Raw genomic sequence first — 27,953 nt, forward strand, 5'->3', positions numbered from 1 at the left:
AGCGAAATTAGGTCTTACCTTCTAATTTTCTATCCTTTAGTCCTATAAGGCCATCCAGATTCTCTCTTCAGTATCTCACAAGCTACACCATTCAGGTTCTAGACTGAACTAGGCACTAATTCAGAGAGCATCAGTTAAAGTAGGCCTAACCTTCCTGAGACTAAATAAAGATGGTACGCCCCCACCTGGAATACTTCATCCAACACTGGTCGCCATATATGAAAAAGGACATAGTACTACTCAAAAGGGTCCAGAGAAGAGTGACAAAAATGGTTAAGGGACTGGGGGAGTTGCCATCCAATGAGAGGCTAGAGAAACTGGGCCTCTTCTCGCTTGTAAAGAGGAGACTGAGAGGGGACATGATTGAAACATTCAAGATGTTGAAGGGAATTGACTTAGTAGAGAAAGCGAGATTGTTCACCTCTCCAAGGTGAAGAAAACGAGAGGGCACTCTCTAAAGTTAGAAGGAAAAAGATTCCGTACAAACGTAAGGAAATTCTTCTTCACCCAGAGAGTGGTAGAAATCTGGAACGCTCTTCCGGAGGCTGTTATAGGGGAAAGCACCATTCAGGGATTCAAGAAAAGGTTGGATAAGTTCTTTCTGGAACAGAGCATATGCAGATAAGGCTAGACTCAAATAGGGCACTGGTCTTTGATCTAAGGGCTGCCACGTTTGCGGACTGCTGGGCACGATGGACCACTGGTCTGACCCGGCAGCGGCAAATCTTATGTTCTTAAGATGTCTGCAAGTGAGAAAAATATGTGAAGGCATACTTGGAGGAGTCCAAGTACTTTCCTTCATACTCCTCCCTTGTTTTCCCCTTGTGAAGATTTTCTTGGGGCTGACGATGTAGGCTATTGGTATGATAGTTTACTTGAAAGAAGAAATAATTAGTTCCATTGCTTTTCATTTGAAATACTGATGACAAGATGCTTTTACTTCTCTGTCTCCATCCACCGGTTGATGGACATGACCCATTGATTTGATAGGTAATAATGGTATACAAGAATTCATATTAAATACTCTGGATCATCGGTTTGAGGACACGGCAGGATTAAGGCAAATTAGGTGCACTGGCCATGATTCTATAAAGTCCGCCTAAAGTTAGGTCCTGATATAGGCACTGATTCTATACTTATTTATTTAAAATGATTTATAACCCGCCTGTCCACATGCTTTTTGTAGAGGTGCTACAGATGCATATTCTGCATTTCAAATGTATCCATTATAGAATCACACAGCGTCGCCTAAGTATGCTTAGGTGCCGCTCAGCATCCTAACATTTAGGAGTCCCCAATTTATGCCTAAAATTAGGCACCAATTATCAGAGCCTAACAGCACCTGATTCATAAATAGGTGCCTAACTTGAAAACATGTCCATGAACCACACCTAACCATGCCCACTTTTAGTGTAGGCGCTTTGGGCTAGGCAAATACTTTTTATAGAATTGAGTTTTTCAAGTTAGTTGCTTAACTTTCAATTAACTCCAATTAAAGCTTATAGTGTGGTGTTGAGTGCCAGTATAGGCACTGGGGGTGGATGGGGGGTTATTATTGATAAAGCCTGGGAGTACTTTTAAAGACCCACATTCATATGATGTAATTAGATGGTGTTAATTTATTTGTAGGGGTTTAAAAATGTATATTTATGTTATGCTGGGGCCCACCAAAGGGTTAATCCTGCTCCATAGAAGCCAATCCATCTGTCTTCTACCACATTTGCAGCATTGCACTGCATTATGCAACTGAGGGTAGATGAGAATCACAGCACTCTGTGTAATAGGGGTAGGCAGAAAGAAAATTTTAGATTTTTTTCAGGTTTAACATTTTTTATTGATTTTTTTTTTTCATATAACAAGTGTGTCATAAAGATTCAAACAATTACCTTAAATATACACTTGATATCTCCATAACATACTTTACATACAACATATCTTATACAAACCTACCTTACGAAGCCATTTAAAAGGCCTCTAGCCATCTCCCCCCTCTCCCCCAGTTAATCTTGCATGTTCACTAACTCAAATGTCAACATTTTAAAAATTATTGGGGTTGTCAAACCTAATAAAAATTGTTGCTTCTTCTATATGATGAAAGAGCCTGATCAATATTGGGGATGCTCAGTACCTACAAAGAGCTAGATGCACTAAAAATGATCATTAAGATCTTGCAGGTTGCTATGGGCTGATTTATTTTGGCCGATTTCTAAATGGTGATTGATGTTCAAATGGCTGCCATGCAATTGAATTTTGTGGAGGGCAGTTGTAATCCCATCCGATTGCCCATTTAGAAACCGGCTCTCACACATGTGCAGAGGCAGTTTGGGGAAGTCTGAACAGTTGAGTGGCTGGGGAAGCCCCAAAGCGACCTCCTGTTCAGGACTTTTTTTTAAAAGGCATAGATGTGCATGTGTTACACATGCACAATAACTGCCCCATAAAAAAAAGGCAAGTCGAGCCGCTCCCCCCCTCAATGACTCCCATAAGAAAAATAAAGAGAGGCAGGAGGGATGCCCACTTGTCATGCTGCCGCAACATCCCCCCCAGCCGAGCCGAACCAACCTCCCCTGATAGGACCCCCCTCCCTGTCCCCACTCTGTCATTAGAAAAAATCGGCCTGTGGGATGCCCACTCCCTGCTGCCATCGTATGCCCCATCCGTGGAACTGACCCCCCTGGAATCAACTGACCCCCCCATACCAGGACCCCTTCCCCATTCATACTTTACAAAAAAATTGGCAGGAGGGACACCCACTCCCTCCTGCCACCAGATGCCCCCGGCCCCCCCAAACCATCCCCGTAACTATACGGGAAGCAGACAGCAGGAGGGGATGCCCAGTCCCTCCTGCTTGCAGGCTTGCCACTCCAAATTGGCAGACCTTCTTCCTAGTTCATCCTGGGATGCACAGGAAGGGGTAAGGCTCAGACACCTAAAACCTTTCCCAGGGTAGGGGCCTTGGGCGTCTGAGCCAATCAGGGCCTTAGGCTTCTAGTGTATCCCATGATACACTAGGGCCTAAGGCCCAGATTGGCTCAGATGCCCCTGTGAAGAGCTTTAAGTGTCTGAACCAATCTGGGCCTTAGGCCCCCTCAAAGGGGAAGGCTCGCCATTTCGGTGACCTGTCATTTTTTTCGGGGCAGTATTAGCAATCCGCCTATGACATTGCAATGTTAGACCATCGATCGAATGGCTCATTTTAATATTGATGACCTCATTTTAATAGTAATAAGATCGTTTGCATGCCAGAGTTGGAGAATATATGAACACATGGAAAACCACGCGGTGAGCTGTTTTGAATATTGGGTTGGCAAATTTGGACGGTTGCTAAACCAGTCAAATTGGTTAGCGACCATCAGTATACGATCAGAGCATTTTGTGTATCTAGGCCAGAGTTGGTTTCTGTGATCCCCAAGATTCAAGTGAAGAGGATAGATTCCCGGTTACACCAGTGTTGTAATCCAAAATGTCAATGACATTTTCTATGGCCTTATAAATAAAAGGTCCCTACCACAATCTCTTTCTGTGTATCATTTGTGATGACATACTACTGCAGCTAATGTACAGATCAATCTTATGAAGAACTTTGAATAAAGCTTGGAATCAAGATCATCGTTTCCACAGTTATTATTTTTGTGTTTGCACCTTATGAATAAAGGCACATCCCTTCTGTCTAATAAGATGTACTACCAGGCCATGTATTAGCTAGGCCTGTGGTTCCCAATACTTATCTTGGAAGCACTTCAGCCTTTTGGGTTTTCTGGATATCCACAGTGAATATTCATGAGAGAAATTTTTATTCAGTGGAAGCAGTGCAGGCGAACTGTTCTCATGGATATTCACTGTGGATATCCAGAAAATCTGATTAGCTGAGGTACCTCCAGGACCAGCTTTGGGACCCACTGAGCTACTCTAATACCCTCTTCTACGAAACTGCGCTAGCAGTTTCTAGCGTGGGTAGCCGCGCTGAATGGCCTGTGCTGCTCCCAAAGCCCATAGGAACTCAATGAGCGTCGGGAGCAGCACAGGCCATTCAGCATGGCTCTCTGCGTTAGAAACTGCTATCACAGTTTTGTAGAAGAGGGGGTAAATTTCTATATTTTTGAAAAAGAAGAAAGGCAGAACTGTACATGAAAGTGTAACACTGATGGTATTGATCAGCCCAAATATAAAATACTAAGGCAAGCAAAGTTCAAGAAATTTCTTCACATATAGCAATTAATTTTAGTCCTGAACTACCATACCATCCCTTCTTGTTCTATTGATCACTCTCTCCTCAAAAATGGATTTCCTGTCCTATTAACCCTCTTTCTTCCTCCCCTCTTAAAGTCAATCAATTTGTACCTTGGCTTAATCTTTGTAAACCGCATAGAACTTCACGGTATTGCGGTATATAAGCTGTTGTTATTATTATTATTATTATTACAACAGTAACATCCCCAAACTGCCACCAGTCCTACCCTGCTGGAATCTCTGTTAATTCAGTTATTTTTTGGATTTGAATTTTGAATGTAGCTCAAGGAAAATTTCATTCCGGTACACTAAGTACTTTCCTGGCCCCAGAGAGCTTACAATCTAAGGTCCTTTTTTACAAAGGTGCGCTAAGCATTTTAGCGCATGATTAGTGCACGCAAAATCAATGCATGCGCTAAATGCTAATGCATCCATAAGATAACATGCACGCATTAGCGTTTAGCATGTGTTTAGCGCACGCTAAAAAGCATAGGTCACCTTTGTAAAAGAGGGGGTAAGTTTGTATCTGAGGCAATGGAGGGTTAAATGACGGCCAAGATCTTACAGAGTCGCAGTGAGATTTGGACGAGGCTTCCTTGGTTCTCAATGGAGACTAGTACAATGCTAGGAATTACAATTCAAGTGTTTCTCTGTGGTTTAATCTCTCTCAGGTTCCTACAGCAGCCTGAATATAATGATATCAAATATTCAAAATCATCTGCAGTATGAGGCATATAATAATGTGTCTGGCTACAATTACACAAGCAATGAGCTGGAAGCAATAGCTTTGACTGCAACAACCACTTTCTTGGCTGGAATCATCCAGGTAACATTCCCTAGGCTTCTCTCTAGTACTCCTTGAGAGCTGATGTCTGTTTTAGCTATAAAAGTGGACTTGTGGTGTGTTGGCAGGGAGGGAACCAGGTTAGAATATGTAGTGACTATACATGGAATAAAGACTTGGAGAAGGAAGGTACATGTACTTGTGACTGCAGGAATGAAGTCTGCAGGTATACGTGTGGTGATATAAATTAAATTCTCTGTGAAGAGGAGGATTAAATTTGTCTGATTTTAAAAGATAACAAACAAACTTTACACAGGTTCCAAATGCAATTGTCTAGATACTTTTGAAAAATTCTTAAATTTTTGAGAATTTTTTTAAAATTTTTACTCTTGAATAGGAGGGGAAGACCTCAGAAGCCTGCACCATCAAGAATATCGATTCTCTAATGATAGAGAATCGATATTCTTGATGGTGCAGGCTTCTGAGGTCTTCCCCTCCTATTCAAGAGTAAAAATTTTAAAAAAATTCTCAAAAATTTAAGAATTTTTCAAAAGTATCTAGACAATTGCATTTGGAACCTGTGTAAAGTTTGTTTGTTATCCACAGTGAGGAGGTTCAATTCCATTTCAATCGTATGGTGATTTTAAAAGATACCATTTAGCCTTTAGGTTTGCTCAATGCCTAGGCTGGTTTCAAAACCTGGATAATTGGAGTGCTCCAAGATGGTTGGTATTTGAAAAATTACTAATTTCTCCTATACCTATACATTTACTACCATTTATGGATAAACTTCCATATAATACACCTTTAAGAATCCTCAAATCATCAGCTTTAAACATTCTTACATTTTACAAGTCTATAAATAATAACCAATCAAACGGATATAATTTTAAAGCAATTTCTAAAATTTTATAAGGACCTGTATTCTTCCGAGCCTTATTTGGAGAGGCAAAAAGATGGTAAAAATTTTTTAGATTTAATTATTGGACCTAAGGTTCCTGATCATATAAAACGGAGTTTAGATGAACCTATATCATTAAAAGAATTAGAAACAGCGTTGAGATCTCTTAGAGTTGGATCCGCTCCAGGTGGTGATGGTTATACAGTAGAATTTTATAAAACATTTCAAAATGTCCTTTCCCCATATTTACTTCCCCATATTTACTTCCCCAAATTTATATCAGACACAACTTATAAAAGGTGATATTAAAGGTACTATGGCTGAATCAATAGTAATTGTTTTGCCTAAGCCAAATAAAGATCCTACTTTGGTTTCAAACTACAGGCCTATATCTTTAATAAATGTGGATAATAAACTTTTGGCGAAAATTTTGGCTTTGAGATTAGCCAAAGCTCTCCCACATATTATAGGCACGCATCAGACGGGTTTCGTTGCTAAAAGACATTCCTCTAATAACTCTAGATTATTGTTTCATATGTTAAATTTATCAAAAAAAATGGATGAACCGGCTTTTACAGTTTCCTTGGATGCAGAAAAAGCGTTTGATAGGGTAGAATGGAATTTTATGTATCAGGCTTTAGAATGGTTTGGTATAGGTTCTGGATTTATACAAATGGTAAAAACATTGTATAGCTTCCCGATTGCAAGATTAAATATTAATAATATGATATCTGATGGTTTTCAATTGCAGAGGGGAGTTAGACAAGGTTGTCCTTTATCTCCTTTGTTATTTGATGTTGTATTAGAACCCTTATTGTTAGCAATACAGCAAGCAAGGGGGATACAGGGTATTCCATATTCTGATATGGAATATAAAATTTCGGCTTATGCGGATGATATTTTACTTTATTTGAGGAATCCAGAGTCTACCTTATCTTGTCTATTGGAATTAATTGATATGTTTGGCAAATTTTCAGGTTATAAAATTAATTGGAGTAAGTCTGAACTTATACCTTTAAATGTTCATTGTGTAAAAGGATTATTTGACGCTTTTCCGTTCATATGGAAAGAAGAAGGATTTAAATATCTTGGCATTCAAGTTAAAAATACAATTGAAGATACAGTAAAAGAAAATGAAAAATTTGTATTGAAAAGAGTTACAGAGTTATGTGAGCAACGGAATCCGTTACATCTTTCTTGGTGGGGGAGAGCTGAAACTATTAAAATGATGATCTTGCCTGTAGTTTGCTACCAAATGAGTATGATACCTATTTATTTTCAGGGGTCCTTTTATAAAAAGCTTAATAGCATTTTAACGAAATTTCTTTGGCTTGGTAAAACACATAGAATAGCTTTGGTATCTTTGCAAAAATCAATTAAGGAGGGAGGGGTAAATTTTCCAAATTTTTATAGGTACCATCAAGCCTATATTTTACGTCAGGGTATGTATTGGATCCTCCCAGAACTGATAGATAATGCACCGGATTGGTTATATTTGGAATGGCGCCTTATGTTTCCCCTAAATTTAGTTCATCTTCCAAGTATCAACATGCCTAAAAGATACAGAGAAAATAAGATATTAATGGATACTTGGAAAACGTTGAGGTTTATTAGTAAATTAACACCTGTCCCAATAAACAAGTCAACTAATCAGTCTTTATGGATAAACTCCAAGATTAAAATTGGCGGAGCTCAAATCCTTTGGAAGGACTGGATTATTGCAGGCATTAGATCTCTGAATGATGTTATTTCGGAAGGTAAACTGCTGGAATTTTCACAATTGCAACATAGATTTGGTCTTAGTAAAAAACAAAGTTTTAAATGGTTGCAATTGAAGCAGGCCATTCAGGTTGGGTTCCCTGAATGGAAAACATTGAATAATCAATATAGTTTAGAGTTCTTATGCTTCCAAGCAGACTTCCTAGGACATCAAGCCGCATTGTGGTATAAATTAATATCTGGATATTTGAATAAAAAACCAAAAAATGGTCTAAGAGACATTTGGAGCATTGAGATTAAGCATCAAATTACTGCATCTCAATGGCCACTAATTTGGTCTTGGAGAATGAGATGTACAGTGTCAACATCTATGAGACAAACTTGGTTCTTTTTATTACATAGAGCTTTTTGGACCCCTACACGTTTGCAAAAATTAGATAGTTCTAAGTCCAATAAATGCTGGCACTGTAATCTGGAACCTGGGACGTTGGATCATTTACTATATCATTGTCCCTACATTAAAAGTTTTTGGAATGCAATTTGGCCACAAATTAATAAATTGATGGAAAATCATGTAGCAATATCATATGATACAGTGTTATTTGGAATGATGATGAGAAAAAAAAGTCAAATTTCACCAGAAAATAACAAGCTTTTACTAGTCATGACAGGGGTTGCCATTCAGCATATAACCAATAACTGGAAGAATCATAGTAACCTTAATTATACATTTTGGTGGAATACAATTTGTCATATATTCAAAATGGAAAGAGTAATAGCAATACAAAGAGGGACATATCCTAAATTTATAAAAATATGGGGGCCATTGACAAAGTATTGTACTGAATGAATAGTAGGATTTATCTTCTTCTTTTCTTTTTCTTGTCTTCTTTATGGCACACATGGAGGGGGTAGTGAAAATAATTTTACATAACATGTTATAATATGGTATACAATATGTATAAGGTGATTGGAAAGTACTTGAAGGGTGGGGGGTGGGAGAGGGGATAATAAAAATTTGTTCAGAATATTATGTAATAGATATAAAAGTGATATTGTGTATTCATTAGTTGTAACTCAATATTTTGTACACTTCATGTAAAATATGAAAATGAATAAAGAATTATATATAAAAACAAGTCTATAAATGATAGTTTATGGATTTTGAACATATTTCTTTATGGTTTAACAGTGCTATTGATTCTCATGTTATCTCTGGTATTAAGGAAATATGCCAGTCAAAAAATATATGAGCTATCTCTCAGATAACCTTTTAGGGTGAAATTATGCCAATAAATGACTTGAGTCAAAAAAGATTCAGGGTAAAGGAGTAAAGATACCTCAAAAAGAAAAGAAAACAGGCAGTGAAAAACTTTGTATATAATAATATCAGAGCACTGCCCAAAAAATTACCTAAATAAAGCTATACATATGTAAAGATCAGCTCAGAGACATGGAGGGGCTTTTTCAGAAGGTAAAATCCTCTTATTTTGCCACCTCACCACCCAATCATTGCTGAATCTTTCATACTTTAAAGCAATAAATAGTGCCAAATTCATACCAAATAAATATTAGAAACCAAAAAATTGCTTAACTTAAAGCTTGGTTTCTTGGTTTCAACGTGCACACGTTTCGTGCTCCTGCTTCAGGAAACCAAGCAGCATTAGAATACAGCCACACTCAACTGAATGTACTGGGCAGCAGGGAATACTCTAAAACTTTAAAGCAGCTCAAATCTTCAATCAGACGCTCTCACAAGTCTCTTAACGTCTCCCTCTGTGTCCACCCTCATTCAGCACCCCTCAGTGCTGGTTTTGACCCCATCCCCCACTTTCATCCAAGTGGCCAAGGGTCTCTTGGGACGATGATGATGTTTTGTAAGGGAAACTCTAGGATCCTCTAGGAGGGATGGATGCCGCTGGCAGAGGTTTTTCGGTTCCGCCAGCTGGAGAGGATGCGTCTGTGGTGTGCATTTTTCAGCGGGAAGCGCTCCTGGAGCTTATTCTTCAGACGTCCTCTGTTTTGTGCTTCAAGGAGGATGCAATGAAGCCCCTGTGTGTTGTGGACCCCCTGCTTCGGGGGATCCGCTCGGCCTCTCGCTCTTTTCCTATGCATCAGGATATTCGGGAAATTGTGCTTGCACAGTGGAAGGCGCCAGAAACGCCGTTTCATTTTTCTTGTTCTATGGCTCTACTGTATCCCATCCCGGAGGGGATAAGGATACCTTGCAGGCACTGGTGGTGGATGCGGTGGTTTCGGCCATCACGAAACGGCATACGGTGCTGGTAGAGGGCAGCTCAGCTTTTAGGGACTCTGAGGAGCGTGGGTTGGAGTCTTTAAGCAGAGTTTTGATGTAACTGTCCTAGCTGTCCAGACGATGATGTGTGGCGTTCTGGTGGCTCGGGCTTGTTTTCAGTGGGCCAAGTGTGTCCTTGACCGTGAGTCTGATGACTAGTCCTTGGTGGAACAGGAAGTAGTTAAGATTGAGATGGGTGCTTCCTGTGTCTTGGATGCCATGTATGATCTGTTGCATGCTTCAGCCAAATTCATGGCTCTTGGTGTGGCCGCACCTTGTACTCTGTGGCTCTGGGCTTGGTCGGCGGATGCAGCATATAAGGCTAAGCTTATGAAATTTCCCTTTCGGGGGTCTTTCTTTTTGGCGAGGATTTGGACAAGTTAGTTCAGACCTTGATGGACTCTAATGGACCTTGATGGACTTCCTGAAGACCATGCTTGCCAGCCTGCATGGGGTGGCGTTACTCGGGGGCGTTTGTGTGATTTTTGCAGATACCGCCCTGATCGTGGGGTAGTTTCCTTTCCTTTCTCTGGGTCTCCCCAAGGCCGTTTCTTTCAGTGCATGCAGTCCTTTCAGGGGGCCTGTCGGTGTGGGGGAGCATGATCCCCCCTCTGGTCCCTCTGTCCACCCTGCCCAATGACTCCTTTCCGGCTCTTCCCCTGGTGTGTGTGGTCTCCCGGTTGCGGGAGTTTTACCAGGGTTAGGCCAAGATCACCATGGATCAGTGAGTCCTGGAGGTGATTTGGGATGGTTATGCTCTGGAGTTTTCTCGGCCCTTGCTAGATTGCTTTCACACTTCTCCTTGTCAGGTGAATTGGATTCTCTGAGTTTTGAGGATGGATTTAATTGCTGACAAGAAATCAGGATACGCAATTTTTGATTTATTCCTCTTTGTGAATAACAGTCTGAGTGATGATTTGTTGGTTCACGCCACACCATGGGTACAGCAAAAGGTATCTTCTTCCATTTCCCATTCAACCACTGTGTTAATCTGGAATAGCAGACAGTGCAGCACACATGAAGTGCCCATGCTTTATCTTGGTCGCCAATTTTACAGCCAAAATAATGCTTGTATGCACTTTGAAGTGTGCTGGACAGATTCTTTCACTGATCTTGTGCAGACAACAGAAATTATCAGGATGGTTAACACAACCTTGTCTGTTCATATTAATTATAATATCTTAGACAAAAACAAACAAATTCACAGGTAGAAAAAGCAGTACAATCACTTTTTAGTATAAACTTTCAAATTACTGGTACATGTGATCGATGAGCTGTCCTAAAATGCAATATTATGTTACAGAAATAGTAAAATACCGACGCTTCACAGTAGTGTTATTGACAAAAATGATATAAACACAAACTGACGCATAACTTAAAAACAGGATGTGATAGACGAAAACTGTTTCCAGATTTAGAGTCAACATGTGGCCCTTGTTAAGGTACAGGTAACAGAACTCCAGGGGCAAAATGCTTGTTAACTAGTGTTATTGCAGAAAAATGTCATAAACCTGCCGTAATCCGGCCCAAACCATGCCCCAAAACACCCTCTTGAGATTTAGACACACTGCAGATAAACTACATAGAGAAGCGTTTGAAAATAGTGATTTGGATGGTTTAGCAAGAAAAATGTCCAAATCCACTTTATGCCATATGTTTTGAAAATGAGCTCCATAGTGAGATGGAAATCACCATTTATATTACTAGGTTTGTATTGTCACCACTTGATGCTGATGCAATATTAGTTCATAGTATTTATTGTTATGTTCAATCATTTTATTGTTTTTCTCAGATTATCATTTCAATTCCTATAGGTAATTTTAGGCTGTTTCCATGTTGGTATCCTCACTGCATACCTATCAGAAACATTGATGAGTGCTTACCTCACAGCTGCAGCAATCTTTATCATGGTATCTCAATTCACGATGATTTTTGGAATTCCACTCAGTTTCCATACAGGCCTTTTCGCTATAATCAAAGTGAGTAAAAATGTTTTTGAAAATGGTCTTGTGTGCACATATGGACTGACAAAGAAATCAATGAAGGGTTGGGGGCACATGGAATCCAACCATGGTTTCCAAAGCAAGGCAGTATATATGGTTGAAATAGAAATAATAGACTATTATTTTCTGTGAACAATGTGTTTCCTTCTAAAGAAGGAAGAATGAAGACTCTTGTGCTAAAGCTCATCATTGTCCTGCAGCAGTGTACATGTTTTTCACAGATCCTTACTTTAAAGATTCATCAGTTGCTGTTTGCAATTTTAGTGCAAAGTATTTGGGTTTATTCTTGCCATTATTTGTTTTGTGTTCTTTCCCATATGATTGACTACTTACAAAACATTGCCCCAATTTGAGGGATAGTATTCCATTAGGACAATTTTTACAAGTTAAACGATTATTCTCGTTCTGGAAAACATTTCAAAGGCATGCAAAAGGCTTGGCATATCAATTTAATCTGAGGGGATATCCAGATCAGATAATCAAAAGAGTTTATAAAAGGGCTCGATATATGCACAACCAATGGAATACAAATAATGAGAAAAATAATTAAACCTCCATGGTGTGCATTTTATCATATAGTGTTAATGCATATCTAATTCAAAATGCAATTCGGAAACACTGGTATGTGCTTAGTTTACACCTACAACTGCAGGAGATGCTGAAATTTGCACATACCTTTAATAGGAATCTTGGAGAATTATTAAAAAAATCCTTATCAATATAAGGAGATTAACCCTGGTCATTTTGCATGTGTCCATTGTTTCGCATGTACAATGGCCATTCAAACCAAGGAGATTAAGATTCCTCACTCAAACCAGATGTTTATGTTAAGGTGTCATACTGATTGTACCACGGCATGAGTGGTTTATACCATCATTTGTCCATGTGACCTGTATTACATCAGTCAAACACAACACCCAATTAAGAACAGAATATCAGAACATTTGAACACTATCCGAACTAGAAAAATGGAGGCATCATTAACACAACATTGGGTTCAGGCAAACCACTCATTACACCAACTACGATTTGCGGATATCTCTACAGGAGTTCAAGCCCGAATTTCGGTCTGCATTTACAACATTGCCGCTTGGATGTCTCGCCACCATCTCAAACTGAATATGGCTAAAACTGAACTCCTTATCTTTCCGCATAAACTCACCTGCCCCCTCCCGCTGTTCTCTATTTCTGTGGATAACACTATCCTCCCCCCTGTCTCGTCAGCTCGCAACCAGTCATTAGTAGCAGTATAGAAACTAACAATAAAATATTCTCTGTTTTTAAAAGTGTTTCCATTAATTTACTTACCACAGAAGTCAGACTTACTGGCCTGTAGTTCCCTACCTCTTCCTTACTTCCACTTTTCTGGAGAGGGACCACCTCTGTCATTCAGTCCTCTAGTACCACTCCCTATTCTAGAGAAGCATTAGAAAGGTCAGAACTTCACTAACAGCCTCTTTTACAAAGCCGCGCTAGTGGCCCCGAAGCCCATAGAGATTTAAAGGGCTTCGGGGCTGTTGCCATGCGGCAGCTGCTAGCGCGGCTTTGTAAAAGAGGTCATAAGTTCCTTCAATACCTTTGGAGTATGTCATCCAGCCCCATCGCTTTGTCCACCTTTAGCTAGCTCCTCATGAATTTGTAGGGATGGCTTTGAAAAATTTCCCTTAAATTTTTCACTAATGGTTTGTACTTGCTCTGAATTGCTTGTACATCATATTGTTATCTAATTTAGAAAAACAGAACAAAACTCAAAATAAGTTGCACATTTAGCAACCAGTTAACATATACCGTGTATATTCAAATATAAACTGGGGTAACATAGAAACCACACTTGCAGTGTCTGTTTTCACTGATATATTTTCACAGCTCTTTTGGATGGATGGTAGCATTTTCCCCCCCCCCTTTTTATGGGAAAAATGTTAACTCAAATATAAACCAATGATTTATATTCATGTATAGGTAATCCTCTCTCTCTTTCCTTCTCTGCTTTCCTCCTTCTCCCATGACATCCGCATTCCTGTTTTCCCTCCCTTCCGCAAGGTATTCTGTCCTATCTTATCCATCTCTGCACCCTGCACTCATCTCTTCCCTCGATCCACCACAGGCCTCTTCCTAGAACTAATTTACATCCCTAGTAATCCAGTGGTGAGTCAGAGCAGAAGTGATCTCTTCATTCTCAAAGGTGAGGTGTTGTGTTGTGTCCTGTCCCAGCCAGCTCTGCATTCCAGACCCACTGTAGGCCTCTCTCTGGGATTACCTTATAACCCTAGAGGTCCAGCGATGAGTCAGGGAAGGAGCAATCTTCCTAATCTCCTACTCACGGAGTCTCTCTATGAAAAAGGTCTGCTGCAAGTTTCTGCGGCAGTAGGTTTACCAGATGTCTGGATTAACCCCTGACATGGTCCTGAGGATGAGAACAGGTTGAGGTAGGCGGGACAGGGGGGGGCAAGGCTGGGACAAAACGGGGCATGACTTTGGCAGAACGGGGCAGGGCTGGGTGGAACTGGGCAGGCCTGGGCTATGGGTCTAGATTTTCCAGGAGTAAAATCTGGTAACCCTATGCGGCAGTCATGTGTGGTTGCCACAGGAACTCGCAGCAGCCATTTTTAGTAGAGAGATTGCACAGGCAGGAGAGTAGGAAGATTACTCCTGCCCCAGCTTATCGCTGAACCACCAGGGTTGTAAGGTAGGCTTAGGGAGAGGCCTGCCATGGGGTTCAGAGCCAGCCAGGACAGTATCCTGCTTCCAACAGTGGCCAAACCAAGTCACAAGTACCTGGCAAGAATCGAGGAGTAAAACAGATTATCTCCAGGACAAGCAGGCAGTATATTCTCACAGACGGGTGACATCATCCACAGAGCCCCAGTACAGACAGTGCAAAAGTGTACTGTTGCTTTAAGTTTCTTAGAGGTCTCAAGACCGCCCATACTGCACATGCGCCAGTGCCTCCCACCCATCAGCTCATGGGACCATCGGTTCTTAGTTTTCTGTGGAGCTAAGAAGTCATGGGGGTTTTTTTTGAATCATTCCAAAAGAGCCTAAATATTTTTGTGCCTTCCCCAGTTAATTTTTTTCTAACTTTCTTCAGTTTTAAGAACATAAGAATTGCCGCTGCTGGGTTAGACCAGTGGTCCATCGTGCCCAGCTTCAAGAGGTGTACTCAGTGTAACAGGGCTATCTCAGTCACGGAGCCACACAATTGGTGCCTTCAATGCCATGGTCCTGAACACCAGGTGGACTCTTGCTCTCGCTGCTCAAATCTTCAAGAAAGATCTTTGAAGGCTCGACTGCTTCAGCAAGAAAAGCTGTTTGGAACATCGGGAATATTACAAACATTGACAATGTCCACCACATCAGACACTGAAAAACACCAATCAGCATCGACATTGACACCATCATTGGTGTCCCACTCGACATCGGCTTCTTCAGTACCACCATCAGGATCAACTACTGAACAGGCCATATTTCTCCATCCTAATGTACTTAAGCGGTGTTCCAGGCGTCGACTCCATCTACGAATGCTAAACATCGATGCAAAGAACCACACTATCCATCTTTTACAGCTGGTGTCTCCTTAAAGGCATACCTCCTTATCGAGGTCACTGATGATATCCATGGTACTAGTGCTTTCGATACAGGACCAGATCAGAGAGTTAGTACAAAAGGAGTTAGCTATCGTGCTACAAGCACAAACAGCCCAAGCTCCTGCTTCGACTCCATCGGTACTGGCCGAGCCTGAGCATCACTCTACAAGGCCTTCAGGTACCAGATCATACACTCATCATCACCATGCATCAAGGTTCAGATCATCCAGGCAGCAAATCACTTCCTTTTGTTCGATGTTGGACCGGCATTGAAGAAGATTTAGGAGTACCTCTCGACACGCGCCTCGACACTATAGCTGATGCTCATCCTGAAGTTGCCATTCCTCTAGGGGGCACCACTCCAGATGATCCCCATCTACACCCCCAGGCATTGAGGAGTATGACTCTGACCTCTCTCATCATTTCTTATTCTGACCCAGAACTGTCAGCTCCAGAGTCTTATGGTTTCTCTTCAGACCCATCTCCACCACCTAGAAGGAGATCACTACCGTAGAGCCTTTCTTTTACTAGGTTCATAAGGCAGATGGGACAGGCTCTGCCCATTAAGATGGGATCTGCATCAGACTTCAATGCACTGGACTATGAACAGATTCCTATTTGAAGCTCCCATTTCATAATCTAATGACAGACACTATGTACAAGAATTGGGAGACACCCTTAACAATTCCTGTGGCATCTTGCTCAGTGTCAGCTTCAACAGTACCATCGACTTCATCATCTAAGAAGTGAGCACAAGCTTTTCTCTTGACCCATACATAGGCATCTTCTCACATCAAGTAAGTCTATGCATGCCAAAAGCCAACGTAAAAAGTTGAGGTCTCATTCACTGCAGTTAGTGTCTTCTCAGAGGCTTGCCTCCTCATCAAGGTCACCAACACTTCGACCCACTGCAGCACCAATGGCACCATCTGTACAGACTACATCTACAGTACCAGTGCAATCCTTATAGGAGCAACTTAAAGAGTTTATTTCAAGGAAGTTGGCACGCATGTTGCAGTCGCAACCAGCCCCTGTATCTCCCTCAGCTCCATCGGTACTGTCCCAGCTGAGCATCGCTCTACCAAGGACTCCGGTACCAAGCCTATCATCCATTATAACTATCACAATTATTCATCGCGCTCAATATCGGATCAGTACCAAGACACCGATTGGAGCTGTTCCAGTCACTACAATCATAGGTCTTTGCATCAACACTGATTTAAATCAAAAGATTTCTGCTTTAGATGTGCATTGTTTCATTAAAGAAAACTAATTATGATACAGATCTCTTGGATCCTACATAATTAGATCCAAAACTTTCTACACCAGAATATTACCTCTGATTCTTCTCCTCTATCTCCTTGAGAGTTTGTCATTCACCAGATTCGTATACCAAATGTGGCATACCCTACCAGTGAAAATGGAATCTGAATCTGAACCAAGAAGTGAGTTATTTGATGCCTTGGACTTTGAACAAATCCCTAAGGATTGCTTGAAATTTCCATTTCATCATCTTATGAAAGATACCATGTATAAAAATGGGGGGGGGGGGAGGCGCCTCTACTTGTGCCTGTAACCTCTATGAGGAATTCTATGAGCATCAAAGCTTTTACTGCTACAGTCTGCGATTTTAATAAAACCCTTATGGTTTTTTCTTTTGCGTAGAGCTTTTTGGACCTCTGTTCGTTTACAAAAATTAGATAGCTCTAAGTCTAATAGATGTTGGCATTGTCATCTTGAAGCTGGGACATTAGATCATCTTTTATTCTATTGTCCATTCATATTATTATTTTGGAAATCAATTTGGCCTCAAATAAATAGGATGTTGGAAAATTCGGTAGCCTTGACATATGATACTATTTTCTTCGGCACGGCAATGAGAGCAAAGAGTCAAATTTCGTCAAATAACAGCAAATTTTTATTTATTTAGACTGGAGTAGCAATTCAACAAATAACATACAATTGGAAAAATTATGACAGATTAAATTATAACTTTTGGTGGAATTCTGTATGCCATATATATAAAATGGAACGTACAATAGCAACACAGAAAGGATATTTTGGTAAATTTCAGAAGATCTGGAGACCATTAATAGACTTTTGTAATGAATGATAACATTTTCCCAAAGTAAGATATTTGATAGGAGAAAAGGGTGGGTATTATTTTTACTCATCTCATAATGTATATGAATATATCAATAGTTTCACTGTATTGTATGTAATTTTGTAACAGGAGGGAATGGGATGGGAGGGTTTTCTATTTAATAATAATTGTATAGATATTAGGTGTATTACATAATATTCAAGATATTATAGAATATAAATATGTAATGAAATGTTGTATTTAACGTGTTATATGAAAGTTAATCAAGTGTGTATTTATAAGTTCATATGATTTTATCTAATACACTTGTTGTAATATGCAAAAATGAATAAATAATTTTTTTAAAAAACCCTCAAAAACCCCTTATGCAGCTTGATAAAAGGGGGCTAAAATGAGCCATTTGAAAACTACTCACTCTGAGTATAGGTAAAAATACATATGGTGTGGTAAAATGCATGAACTTTTTTTTACCTGTATTGATGGAAGTATTGTAGGGATGAGAATAGGATTTATGGTCTTTACTTAAAAAAAGGTTTGGACTTTTTTTTCTATTAATTTTGCTCATTCAAATTATTACATTTTTTAATAGTATTAAACATTTCTAACATGCAAAACGCTCTGTGACGGGGCCAGGGGTAAGCCTAGTGCTGGCAATCCGGCTCCCACCCCAGGCACAAGTATTAGCGCTCTTTGGAGGACAACTCTGGAATAAGCACAGCAGTGGGAAAAAAAAACAACAACTTTCCACCAATAATTTCCAGTTCCAAGTTTTATTATCCAGTTCAGTTTGCACTGGTTCTAATACAGCCACACCGGCTGATGGTACTTGGAGGAGATTTATCACAAACAAAAGTTCTCCTTACAGCCACTTTTTGTATCAATCAGAAAAAAGAAAAAAACCCCAAACAAGTCCCTTTTAATCCAGGTTTCTTTCTCACAGTTTGACTGCCATGCTTTGCACAGTTCTGGGCAGCATTCTGGTTTCAAGAACTTATATACAAGAGCCCCTGTGGACCAGCCAGCTCTGGGCTTTAGCTCCACTCTTTTTAGGCTTGGCACAATTATTGTATTGAGCCCCGTTTCTTCAGGAAGTTCTCCCCACCTGTCTACCTGAAGTATAAATACCCCCACTACCCTTCTTATTTCTGGGCAGGAGGCTGGGAACCATCCACTCTTGCTTTAATGGTCTAAGATTCCCCTCCCAAAATTGGCATAAATTGGTTTTAAGAGTGTTAGTTTGATTTGGTGCACAGTACCATCCATGGCGAGCAGCACTGTTGGTATCTGCTTCTGGCGTTAAACTGAGATAGTCAGTTTAACCTATAGTCAATTCCACCTGTAAATAGGATATACTATCTTCCCAAGAAAGCTGATTCTTCATCACAAGACGCACAGGCTGTTGGACCACAACCTTTGGATTTAAATAATTTAACTGACATTTACTAAATTTATATCAAACACAACTCATAAAAGGTGATATTAAAGGTACTATGGCTGAATCAATAATAATAGTTCTGCCTAAGCCAAATAAAGATCCTACTTTGGTTTCGAACTACAGACCTATATCATTAATAAATGTGGATAATAAAATTTTGGCGAAAATTTTGGCTTTGAGATTAGCTAAAGCTCTCCCACATATTATAGATATGCATCAGACGGGTTTCGTTGCTAAAAGACACTCCTCAAATAACTCTAGATTATTGTTTCATATGTTAAATTTATCAAAAAAAATAGATGAACCAACTTTTACAGTTTCCTTAGATGCAGAAAAAGCGTTTGATAGGGTAGAATGGAATTTTATTTATCAAGCTTTAGAATGGTTTGGTATAGGTTCTGGATTTATACAAATGGTAAAAACTTTGTATAGCTTCCCGATTGCAAGATTAAATATTAATAATATGATATCTGATGGTTTTCAATTGCAGAGGGGAGTTAGACAGGGTTGTCCTTTATCTCCTTTGTTATTTGATGTTGTATTAGAACCCTTATTGTTAGCAATACAGCAAGCAAAGGGGATACAGGGTATTCCATATTCTGATATGGAATATAAAATTTCGGCTTATGCTGATGATATTTTGCTTTATTTGAAAAATCCAGAGTCTACCTTATCTTCTTTATTAGAATTAATTAATAAGTTTGGTAAATTTTCAGGATATAAAATTAACTGGAATAAATCTGAAATTATACCCTTAAATGTTCATTGTGCAAAAGGACTATTTAAAAATTTTCCGTTTATATGGAAGGAAGAAGGATTTAAATATCTTGGCATTCAAGTTAAAAATACAATTGAAGATACAGTATAAGAAAATGAAAAATTTGTATTAAAAAAAGTTACGGAGTTGTGTGAGCAATGGAACCCCTTACATATTTCTTGGTGGGGGAGAGTTCAAACTATTAAAATGATGATCTTGCCTGTAGTTTGCTACCAAATGAGTATGATACCTATTTATTTTCAGGGGTCCTTTTATAAAAAGCTTAATAGCATTTTAACGAAATTTCTTTGGCTTGGTAGAACACCTAGAATAGCTTTAGTAACTTTGCAAAAATCAATTAAGGAGGGAGGGGTAAATTTTCCAAATTTTTATAGGTACCATCAAGCCTATATTCTACGTCAGGGTATGTATTGGATCCTCCCAGAACTTATAGATAATGCACCAGATTGGTTATATTTGGAATGGCGCCTTATGTTTCCCCTAAATTTAGTTCACCTTCCAAGTATTAACATGCCTAGAAGATACAGAGAAAATAAAATTTTAATGGATACTTGGAAAACCTTGAGATTTATAAGTAAACTAACACCTATCCCAATAAACAAATCAACTAATCAATCTTTATGGATAAACTCCAAGATCAAAATTGGCGGAGCTCAAATCCTTTGGAAGAACTGGATTATTGCAGGCATTAGATCTTTAGATGACGTTATTTCAGAAGGTAAACTGCTGGATTTTTCACAATTGCAACATAGATTTGGTCTTAATAAAACACAAAGTTTTAAATGGTTGCAATTGAAGCAGGCCATTCAGGTTGGGTTCCCTGAATGGAAAACATTGAATAATCAATATAGTTTAAAGTTCTTATGTTTTCAAGCAGACTTCCTAGGACATCAAGCCGCATTGTGGTATAAATTAATATCTGGATATTTGAATAAAAAACCAAAAAATGGTCTAAGAGATATTTGGAGCATTGAGATTAAGCATCAAATTAATGCATCTCAATGGCCACTAATTTGGTCTTGGAGAATGAGATGTACAGTGTCAGCATCTATGAGACAAACTTGGTTCTTTTTATTACATAGAGCTTTTTGGACCCCTACACGTTTGCAAAAATTAGACAGTTCTAAGTCCAATAAATGCTGGCACTGTAATCTGGAACCAGGGACATTAGATCACTTACTATATCATTGTCCCTACATTAAAAGTTTTTGGAATTCAATTTGGCTACAAATTAATAAATTGATGGAAAATCATATAGCAATATCATATGATACAGTATTATTTGGAATGATGATGAGGAAAAAAAATCAAATTTCACCAGAAAATAACAAGCTTTTATTAATTATGACAGGGGTTGCCATTCAGCACATAACTAATAATTGGAAGAATTACAATAACCTAAATTATACATTTTGGTGGAATACAATATGTCATATATTTAAAATGGAAAGAACAATAGCAACACAAAGAGGGACATATACTAAATTCATAAAAATATGGGGGCCATTGACAAAATATTGCAATGAATAAAAAGTAGAATTTTTCTTCTTCTTTTCTTCTTTTAAATATCTTCTTTGTGACACACATAGAGGGAGGGCAGTAAAAATAATTTTACATAACAGACTATAATATGATATATAATATGTAATGTATGATTGAAAAATAATAGAAGGGTGGGGGGAGGGAGGGGGGATAAAATACATTTAGAATATAATGTATTAGATATAAAAGTGATGTTGTGTATTTATCAATTGTATTTTAATATTTTGTACACTTTATGTAAAATTTGAAAATAAAAAATAATATAGAAAAAAAATAACTGACATTTTGGAAAACTCCCAGGAAGAAATACTGGGTACTTTGATAATATATTTTGTGTTTGAACAAGACCTTAATGCTATATTGAAAATATTCTTCTGACATGTTCAGAGTTTATTCCTGGGTCAGAGAATTTGGATATTCCCTGACGTTACAAAATCTACTCAAGATCGGAGGAAATTGTTTCTATTTATGAGAGAAGAAGTTAAAGCCCTGGGAGCTACCTTTGTACTAAGCTATCCTTGTAAATGTTTAGTAAGATACACTGGAAGTAAATATGTTTTTTTCCTTCCCGAGCACCTTCGAACCTTCTTGGACACTAAGAAAATGCTATAGGGTTGCAGAAAATTAGGGCTGTGAAAAGCACGATAAGCTATTTCTTTTGATAATTGTGATTTTTTTCTTAAGACCTCCTTGTCTTTTCTTAAATTGCTTTCCCAATCTTTTTGAGGGCTAATTAAGAGTTTAAGATTAGAAACTCAGAAACATAGAAAAGGGCCATAGCCCATCAAGTCTGCCCACACTAAAGACCCACCCCCCTAACTTTACCCTCTTAGATATCCCATAGCCCATCAAGTCTGCCCACTCTGATGACCCTCCCCCCAACTTTACCCTCTTAGAGATCCCACATGTGTATCCCATTTATTCTTAAAATCTGGCACGCTGCTGGCCTTAATCACCTGCACTGGAAGTTTATTCCAATGATCGACCACTCTTTCGGTGAAGAAATACTTCCTGGTGTCGCCATGAAATTTCCCGCCCCTGATTTTTAGCGGATGCCCTCTTGTGGCCGAGGGTCCTTTAAGAAAGAAAATATCATCTTCCTCCTCGATACGACCGGTGATATATGATTAACTGTTATATATAATTCTAATTGTGATTAGATTTGAATTCTTTATTAACTTTGGGAACCTTTACTTTTATTGTATACTCTATATTACTGCAACAGGTGGATACTTGTGATTTCATTTGAAAATGATAAATAAATAAAGACCATATCTGAACACTGGCATTAAATATCCATTTTTTTAAAGACAGCTAATGAATGCCTGGTTAACTCGATATTTAGAGCTGACTGGCCATACATTAGTGCATAAAGATAGGACAGCTATTTATGCAGTCCCATTTATGCGCTAACTAGCCAGCTAACTTTGAAAATTGGGAGCTAACTGGATTCTTCCCCTGAAATGTCCCTGAATACCTCCCCCCCTACACACACACACACACCATTTTGGTGCTAACTGTTCATTTTTAGTGAAATAACCAGTTTAGTGCCACTGAAAATGGCTGATTAGTTGCTTACCAATGAATTAAATGCCAGGTAACAAATGCATATCCTTAAGACATTCCCAGGGGAGAGGTTAGGGCAGGGTTTGAAACGATGTACATGATTCTGGTGAAAGAAGGTACCCACAAGAAAAGCAGATGAAGTATCAGTGGGTGCTTTTCCCTTAGGCAATTTTCAAAGTGAAAGAATGTATACTGGAGCAAAAGGTATCTTTGGATTTTGCAGCTCTGCAAGCAGTATGAAAATTGCTATCAGTGTATGAATGATGTGCTTGTTGTAGGGTTCTATGCCTTTCATAATCTTTATGATGTATCCTCTTTCATTTTTCTTCTTTAGAGCATAAGAAGTTATATATCTGCTTTACAAGAATCTAATTCTGCCAACACTCTGATCTTTCTGATCAGTATGCTTCTTCTCTGGTTCAGCAAGTGTTGGAAATTCAACCATAAAGATGTTGCCATTGAATTTCCAATGGAGATTCTGCTAGTAAGTATATTCCATTCTCTGATTTCCTATTTGCCACAGGTTTTAAATGATTTTGGACATATCTTCTCATTTGCTTAAAATAAACTATGTAGACCATCCATACATTATTAGCTTGACCAATGTTCAGAAAATCATAGAAAATGTTGTGCTTGATTTATGCTATAGACTAGCTGATATCCAATTAATTTCTTTGGAGCAGCCTGTTGACACAACTTACATAGAAACATGACGGCAGATAAAGACCCAATATCCAGTTCAGTCTGCCCATCTGTAGCATCCACTATCTCCCACTCTTCCCAAGAGATCCCACGTGCCTGTCCCATGCTTTCTTAAATTCAGACACTGTCTTTGTCTCCGCCACCTTGCCTGGGAGACTATTCCATGCATCTGTAAAAAAGTATTTCATTACATTATTCCTGAGTCTTATCTAATATCATGCAATGAATAGAGGTGTACACTAAGGTTCAGCCCTTAGTGCATTGCTTTTTAATTTGTATAAGTCATCATTAAGCGAGAGGCTTCTCCACCAAATTCTGCACCTCAAACCTTACCATCTCCTACCATTAGCTGTTAACCTTCACGACTTATCACCCTCTTCCCTGACCCCTACCAGTCACTACCCGTACGTTTAGGAACCTTTAGGCTATCTAATATAATAAAGAGCTAGCCGCGCATGCGCATTGCTATTTGCGTGTTCCGTGCGTGTAGGTCTGTGGCTGAAGGAGTGCGCATGCGCGCTAATACGTCACCAGCCGATCGCCTCCACAGGCCGCACCGCAGCCAGACGGACCGCGGGAAGGGAAAGGGGGGAGGAGGGTTTCGAGGGAGTCGGCTGGCCGCATAAATTATTTTCATTTCAAATCTGCCGCCGCCGCCGCCGTGGCTCCTCTCTCATCTTCCGACATAATATAAGTGCAGCTCATGAGAGGAGCCACGGCGGCGGCTTTGAAAACGGCTCCCTTAGTTCTTCGCTGGATTTTTTTTTTTAAGTTTAAAACTGCCACTGTGGCTCCTCTCACAATCCCGGCCTGTTTCAGAGAAGGCTTCTGACGCAGGCCGGATCGTGAGAGGAGCCGCGTAGGCATCTTTAAACTTAAAAAAAAAAATCCAACAAAGAACTAAGGGAGCCGTTTTATCTCCATGCTGCTACGAAGGAACAGGTGAGGGGGAGGGAAATGCTGTTGCTGATGCACAGGGAGCAGGCAGGCATGGCAGGCAAGCAGTGGGAGAGGGAAAGGGGCTGCTTTGGGGGTAGGGGGTGTGCTGGGGGTACACAGCAATCATGGGCAGGGGATCACAGAGCAGGCAGCCATGGCTCAACAAGGGGAGAGGGAAAGGGGGCTGCTTTGGGGTGAGGGGTTTGCTGGGCCAGACAGCAATCATAGGGGGGAAACAGAAGGGGGCCACGGAGCAGGCAGGCATGGCACAAAAGGGGGCAGGGGCATTGGGAAACGGGGCTGCTTTGGGGGGAAGGGTGTGCTGGGGGCACATACCAATCATGCCGGGGAAGAGAAGGGGGCCACAGAGAGATAGGAAAGCATGGCACAATGGAGAAATATAGGCAGGCAGGGCGCAAGACAGAGACACAGACAGAAAGAATGACAGACAGACAGACAGCATCCAAGCACAGAGAGAGAAAGGAAAAAAAACCCAGTCGTCTACTCTAGCACCCGTTGGACAGGGGGAGAACGAAAGAGATGCTGATGGACAGGGGGTTGAAGAAAAGGAACGGAGGACTAATGTTGGACAGGGGGAGAAGGAAAGAGGTGCTGCTGGACAGGGGGGAGGTAAAACAAAGGGACAAGGGCTGCTGCTGCATAAGGAGAGCAGTGAAGGGGTGGTGGTGGACACAGGGGAGGTAAAAGGAAGGGAAAATGGACAGGGGGAGCAGGCAAGGGGTGGTGATGGACAGCCAAGGAAAAAGATAGGCAGAAAGAAAAAAAGCGGCTAAGGAGAGAGAGAGAAAGAAATAAAGACAGACACACACACATATGTTCTAGCACCCGTTAATGTAACGGGCTTAAAGACTAGTTAGAACATAAGAACATAAGCATTGCCTCCGCTGGGTCAGACCCGAGGGCCATCGCGCCCAGCAGTCCGCTCACGCGGTGGCCCAACAGGTCCAGGACCTGCACAGTACTCTTCTATCTATACCCTTCTATCTCCTTTTCTAGTAGGAAAATGTCCAATCCTTTCTTGAACCCCAAAACCGTACTCTGCCCTATTACGTCCTCTGGAAGCGCATTCCAGGTGTCTACCACACATTGAGTAAAGAAGAACTTCCTAGCATTTGTTTTGAATCTGTCCCCTTTCAACTTCTCTGAATGCCCTCTTTTTCTTTTATTTTTCGAAAGTTTAAAGAATCTGTCCCTGTCTACTCTCTCTATGCCCTTCAAGATCTTGTAAGTCTCTATCATATCCCCTCTAAGTCTCCTCTCCCTGATACGCTCTCTACTGCTGTCTCATCTCTCCTTTCTACTACTATGTCGAACGAGTCTGCCAATGAAGCTGTCCTCTGCCTATAACTCCATTCTCTCATCTTCTTTTGATACCCTTGCTCCTTCCACTTCCCGTCCTGTAAGACATGCCAACCCCAGCCCTGGTTGACCCCCAAAATCCATTACCTGCGCTCCTGTGCCCGAGCTGCTGAACGTCTTTGGCTTAAATCCCGCACACTTGCTGACTTCATTCATGCTGACATTCTTCCAATCTACCCTCTCGCTTGCCAAACAGGATTACTACAACCGTTTAACTAACTCTCTTAATGCCAACTCTCGCCGTCTCTTTGCCACGCTCAACTCTCTACTGAAAGTGCCTCACCTCCCATCCCCTCTTTGCTCTTCCCCAGATGATGGCAGAGTTCTTTCACGACAAGATTTGCAAGAGCCACCTTGAATTCTCAACAATATTGCCTTCCCCGCCGCCCCTTCCAACTGCTCTGTCGACCTCCCTTCGACAATCCTTATGACCCTTTCTTCCTTTTCTGAAGTTATGGAAGAGGAAACTGCTCACCTTCTGTCCTCCTCCAACCCCATCACCTGATCCTCTGATCCAATTCCTACCTGCCTACTCAGATCCATCGCTCCCGCTGTGACCCTTCCCATCTGTCACATCCTCAACCTTTCACTCTCCACTGCTATGGTTCCTGATGTCTTCAAATATGCTCTAGTTACTCCCCTCCAACTACCTCCCTACCTCCCTCCTCCCCTTCCTATCCAAACTATAAAACGTGCTGTTCACCGCCATTGTCTGGACTTCCCTTCTTCTCATAATATTCTTGACCTGCTTCAATCAGGCTTTCGCCCTCTCCACTCTACGGAAACTGCCCTTACTAAAGTCTCTTAACGACCTGATCCTGGCCAAATCTAATGGACTCTACTCTATCCTCATTCTTCTCGATTTGTCTGCTGCCTTTGACACTGTTGATCACCGCCTCCTTCTCAACATGTTGTCCTCGCTGGGATTCCGGGGTTCTGCCCTCCTGGTTTTCTTCCTATCTCTCTCATCGTACCTTCAGAGTATGTTACAGTAGATCCTCCTCTGCCGCCATCCTGCTGTCTATTGGCGTACCCCAAGGCTCAGTCCTGGGCCCTCTCCTCATTTCCCTATATACCCTCTCTCTTGGTGCACTGATCTCCTCTCATGATTTTCAATATCACCTCTATGCTGATGACTCCCAGATCTACCTTTCCACACCGGATATCTCTGCGGGAGTTCAGGCCTGAATTTCAGCCTGCCTGTCCGACATTGCCACTTGGATATCTCGCTGCAATCTCAAACTGAATATGGCTAAAACTGAATGCCTTATCTTTCCCCCAAACCTGCCTCCCCTTTCTCGCCGTTCTCTATCTCTGTGGATAACACTATCCTCCTCCCTGTTTCGTCGGCTCGCAACCTTGGGGTAATCTTTGACTCCTCTCTCCTTCTCTGCTCAGATCCAACAGACCGCCTAATCCTGTCGCTTCCTTAGACTACTGCAACGTACTTCTCTTGGGCCTCCTGTGTACCTGTCTCTTGCCTCTTCAATCCATTCAAAATGCTGCTGCATGACTCATATTCTGTGAGAGCCGCTATTTTCACATTACCCCTCTCCTCAAATCACTTCATTGGCTCCCCGTCCATTTCCAAATACAGTTTAAACTCCTCTTGCTGACCTACAAATGCATTCGCTCTGAAGACCCCCGATATCTCTCCTCGCTCATCTCCCCCTATGCTCCCCCCACCCTGTGATCTCCGCTCATCGGGCAAGTCCTTCTTATCTGTACCGTTCTCTTCCACTGACAACTTCAGACTCCGTCCCTTCTTTCTTGCGGTGCCCTATGCCTGGAACAGGTTGACTGAATCAATACGTTGTGCTCCGTCCCTGGCAGTGTTCAAATCCAAGCTAAAGGCCCACTTTTTTGAAACTGTTTTCAACTCTTAACTCCTCCTCACTGCTGTCAGATACCTATACCCACTATAATCTCCCCAACCCTGCTGCTGTCAGATACCTATACCCTCTATAATCTCCCCAACCCTGAAATGTCC

General features: G+C 40.7%; 1 protein-coding gene across 10 annotated transcripts in view; it reads left to right on the plus strand.

Annotated features, from left to right (window-relative positions):
- The window catches only part of SLC26A8 (solute carrier family 26 member 8), a 138,534-nt gene that overhangs the window by 28,757 nt on the left and 81,824 nt on the right, over positions 1–27,953 (plus strand). For all 10 annotated transcript variants that reach the window (XM_033917323.1, XM_033917322.1, XM_033917331.1 and 7 more), the window contains exons 5-7: positions 4,902–5,056; positions 11,745–11,909; positions 23,277–23,426. In XM_033917323.1, the coding sequence (XP_033773214.1) occupies positions 4,902–5,056; positions 11,745–11,909; positions 23,277–23,426 (470 nt within the window). The remainder of the gene's footprint in view (positions 1–4,901; positions 5,057–11,744; positions 11,910–23,276; positions 23,427–27,953) is intronic.

Source organism: Geotrypetes seraphini, chromosome 13 (genome assembly GCF_902459505.1).
Source record: "Geotrypetes seraphini chromosome 13, aGeoSer1.1, whole genome shotgun sequence".
Classification (NCBI taxonomy): Eukaryota; Metazoa; Chordata; class Amphibia; order Gymnophiona; family Dermophiidae; genus Geotrypetes; species Geotrypetes seraphini.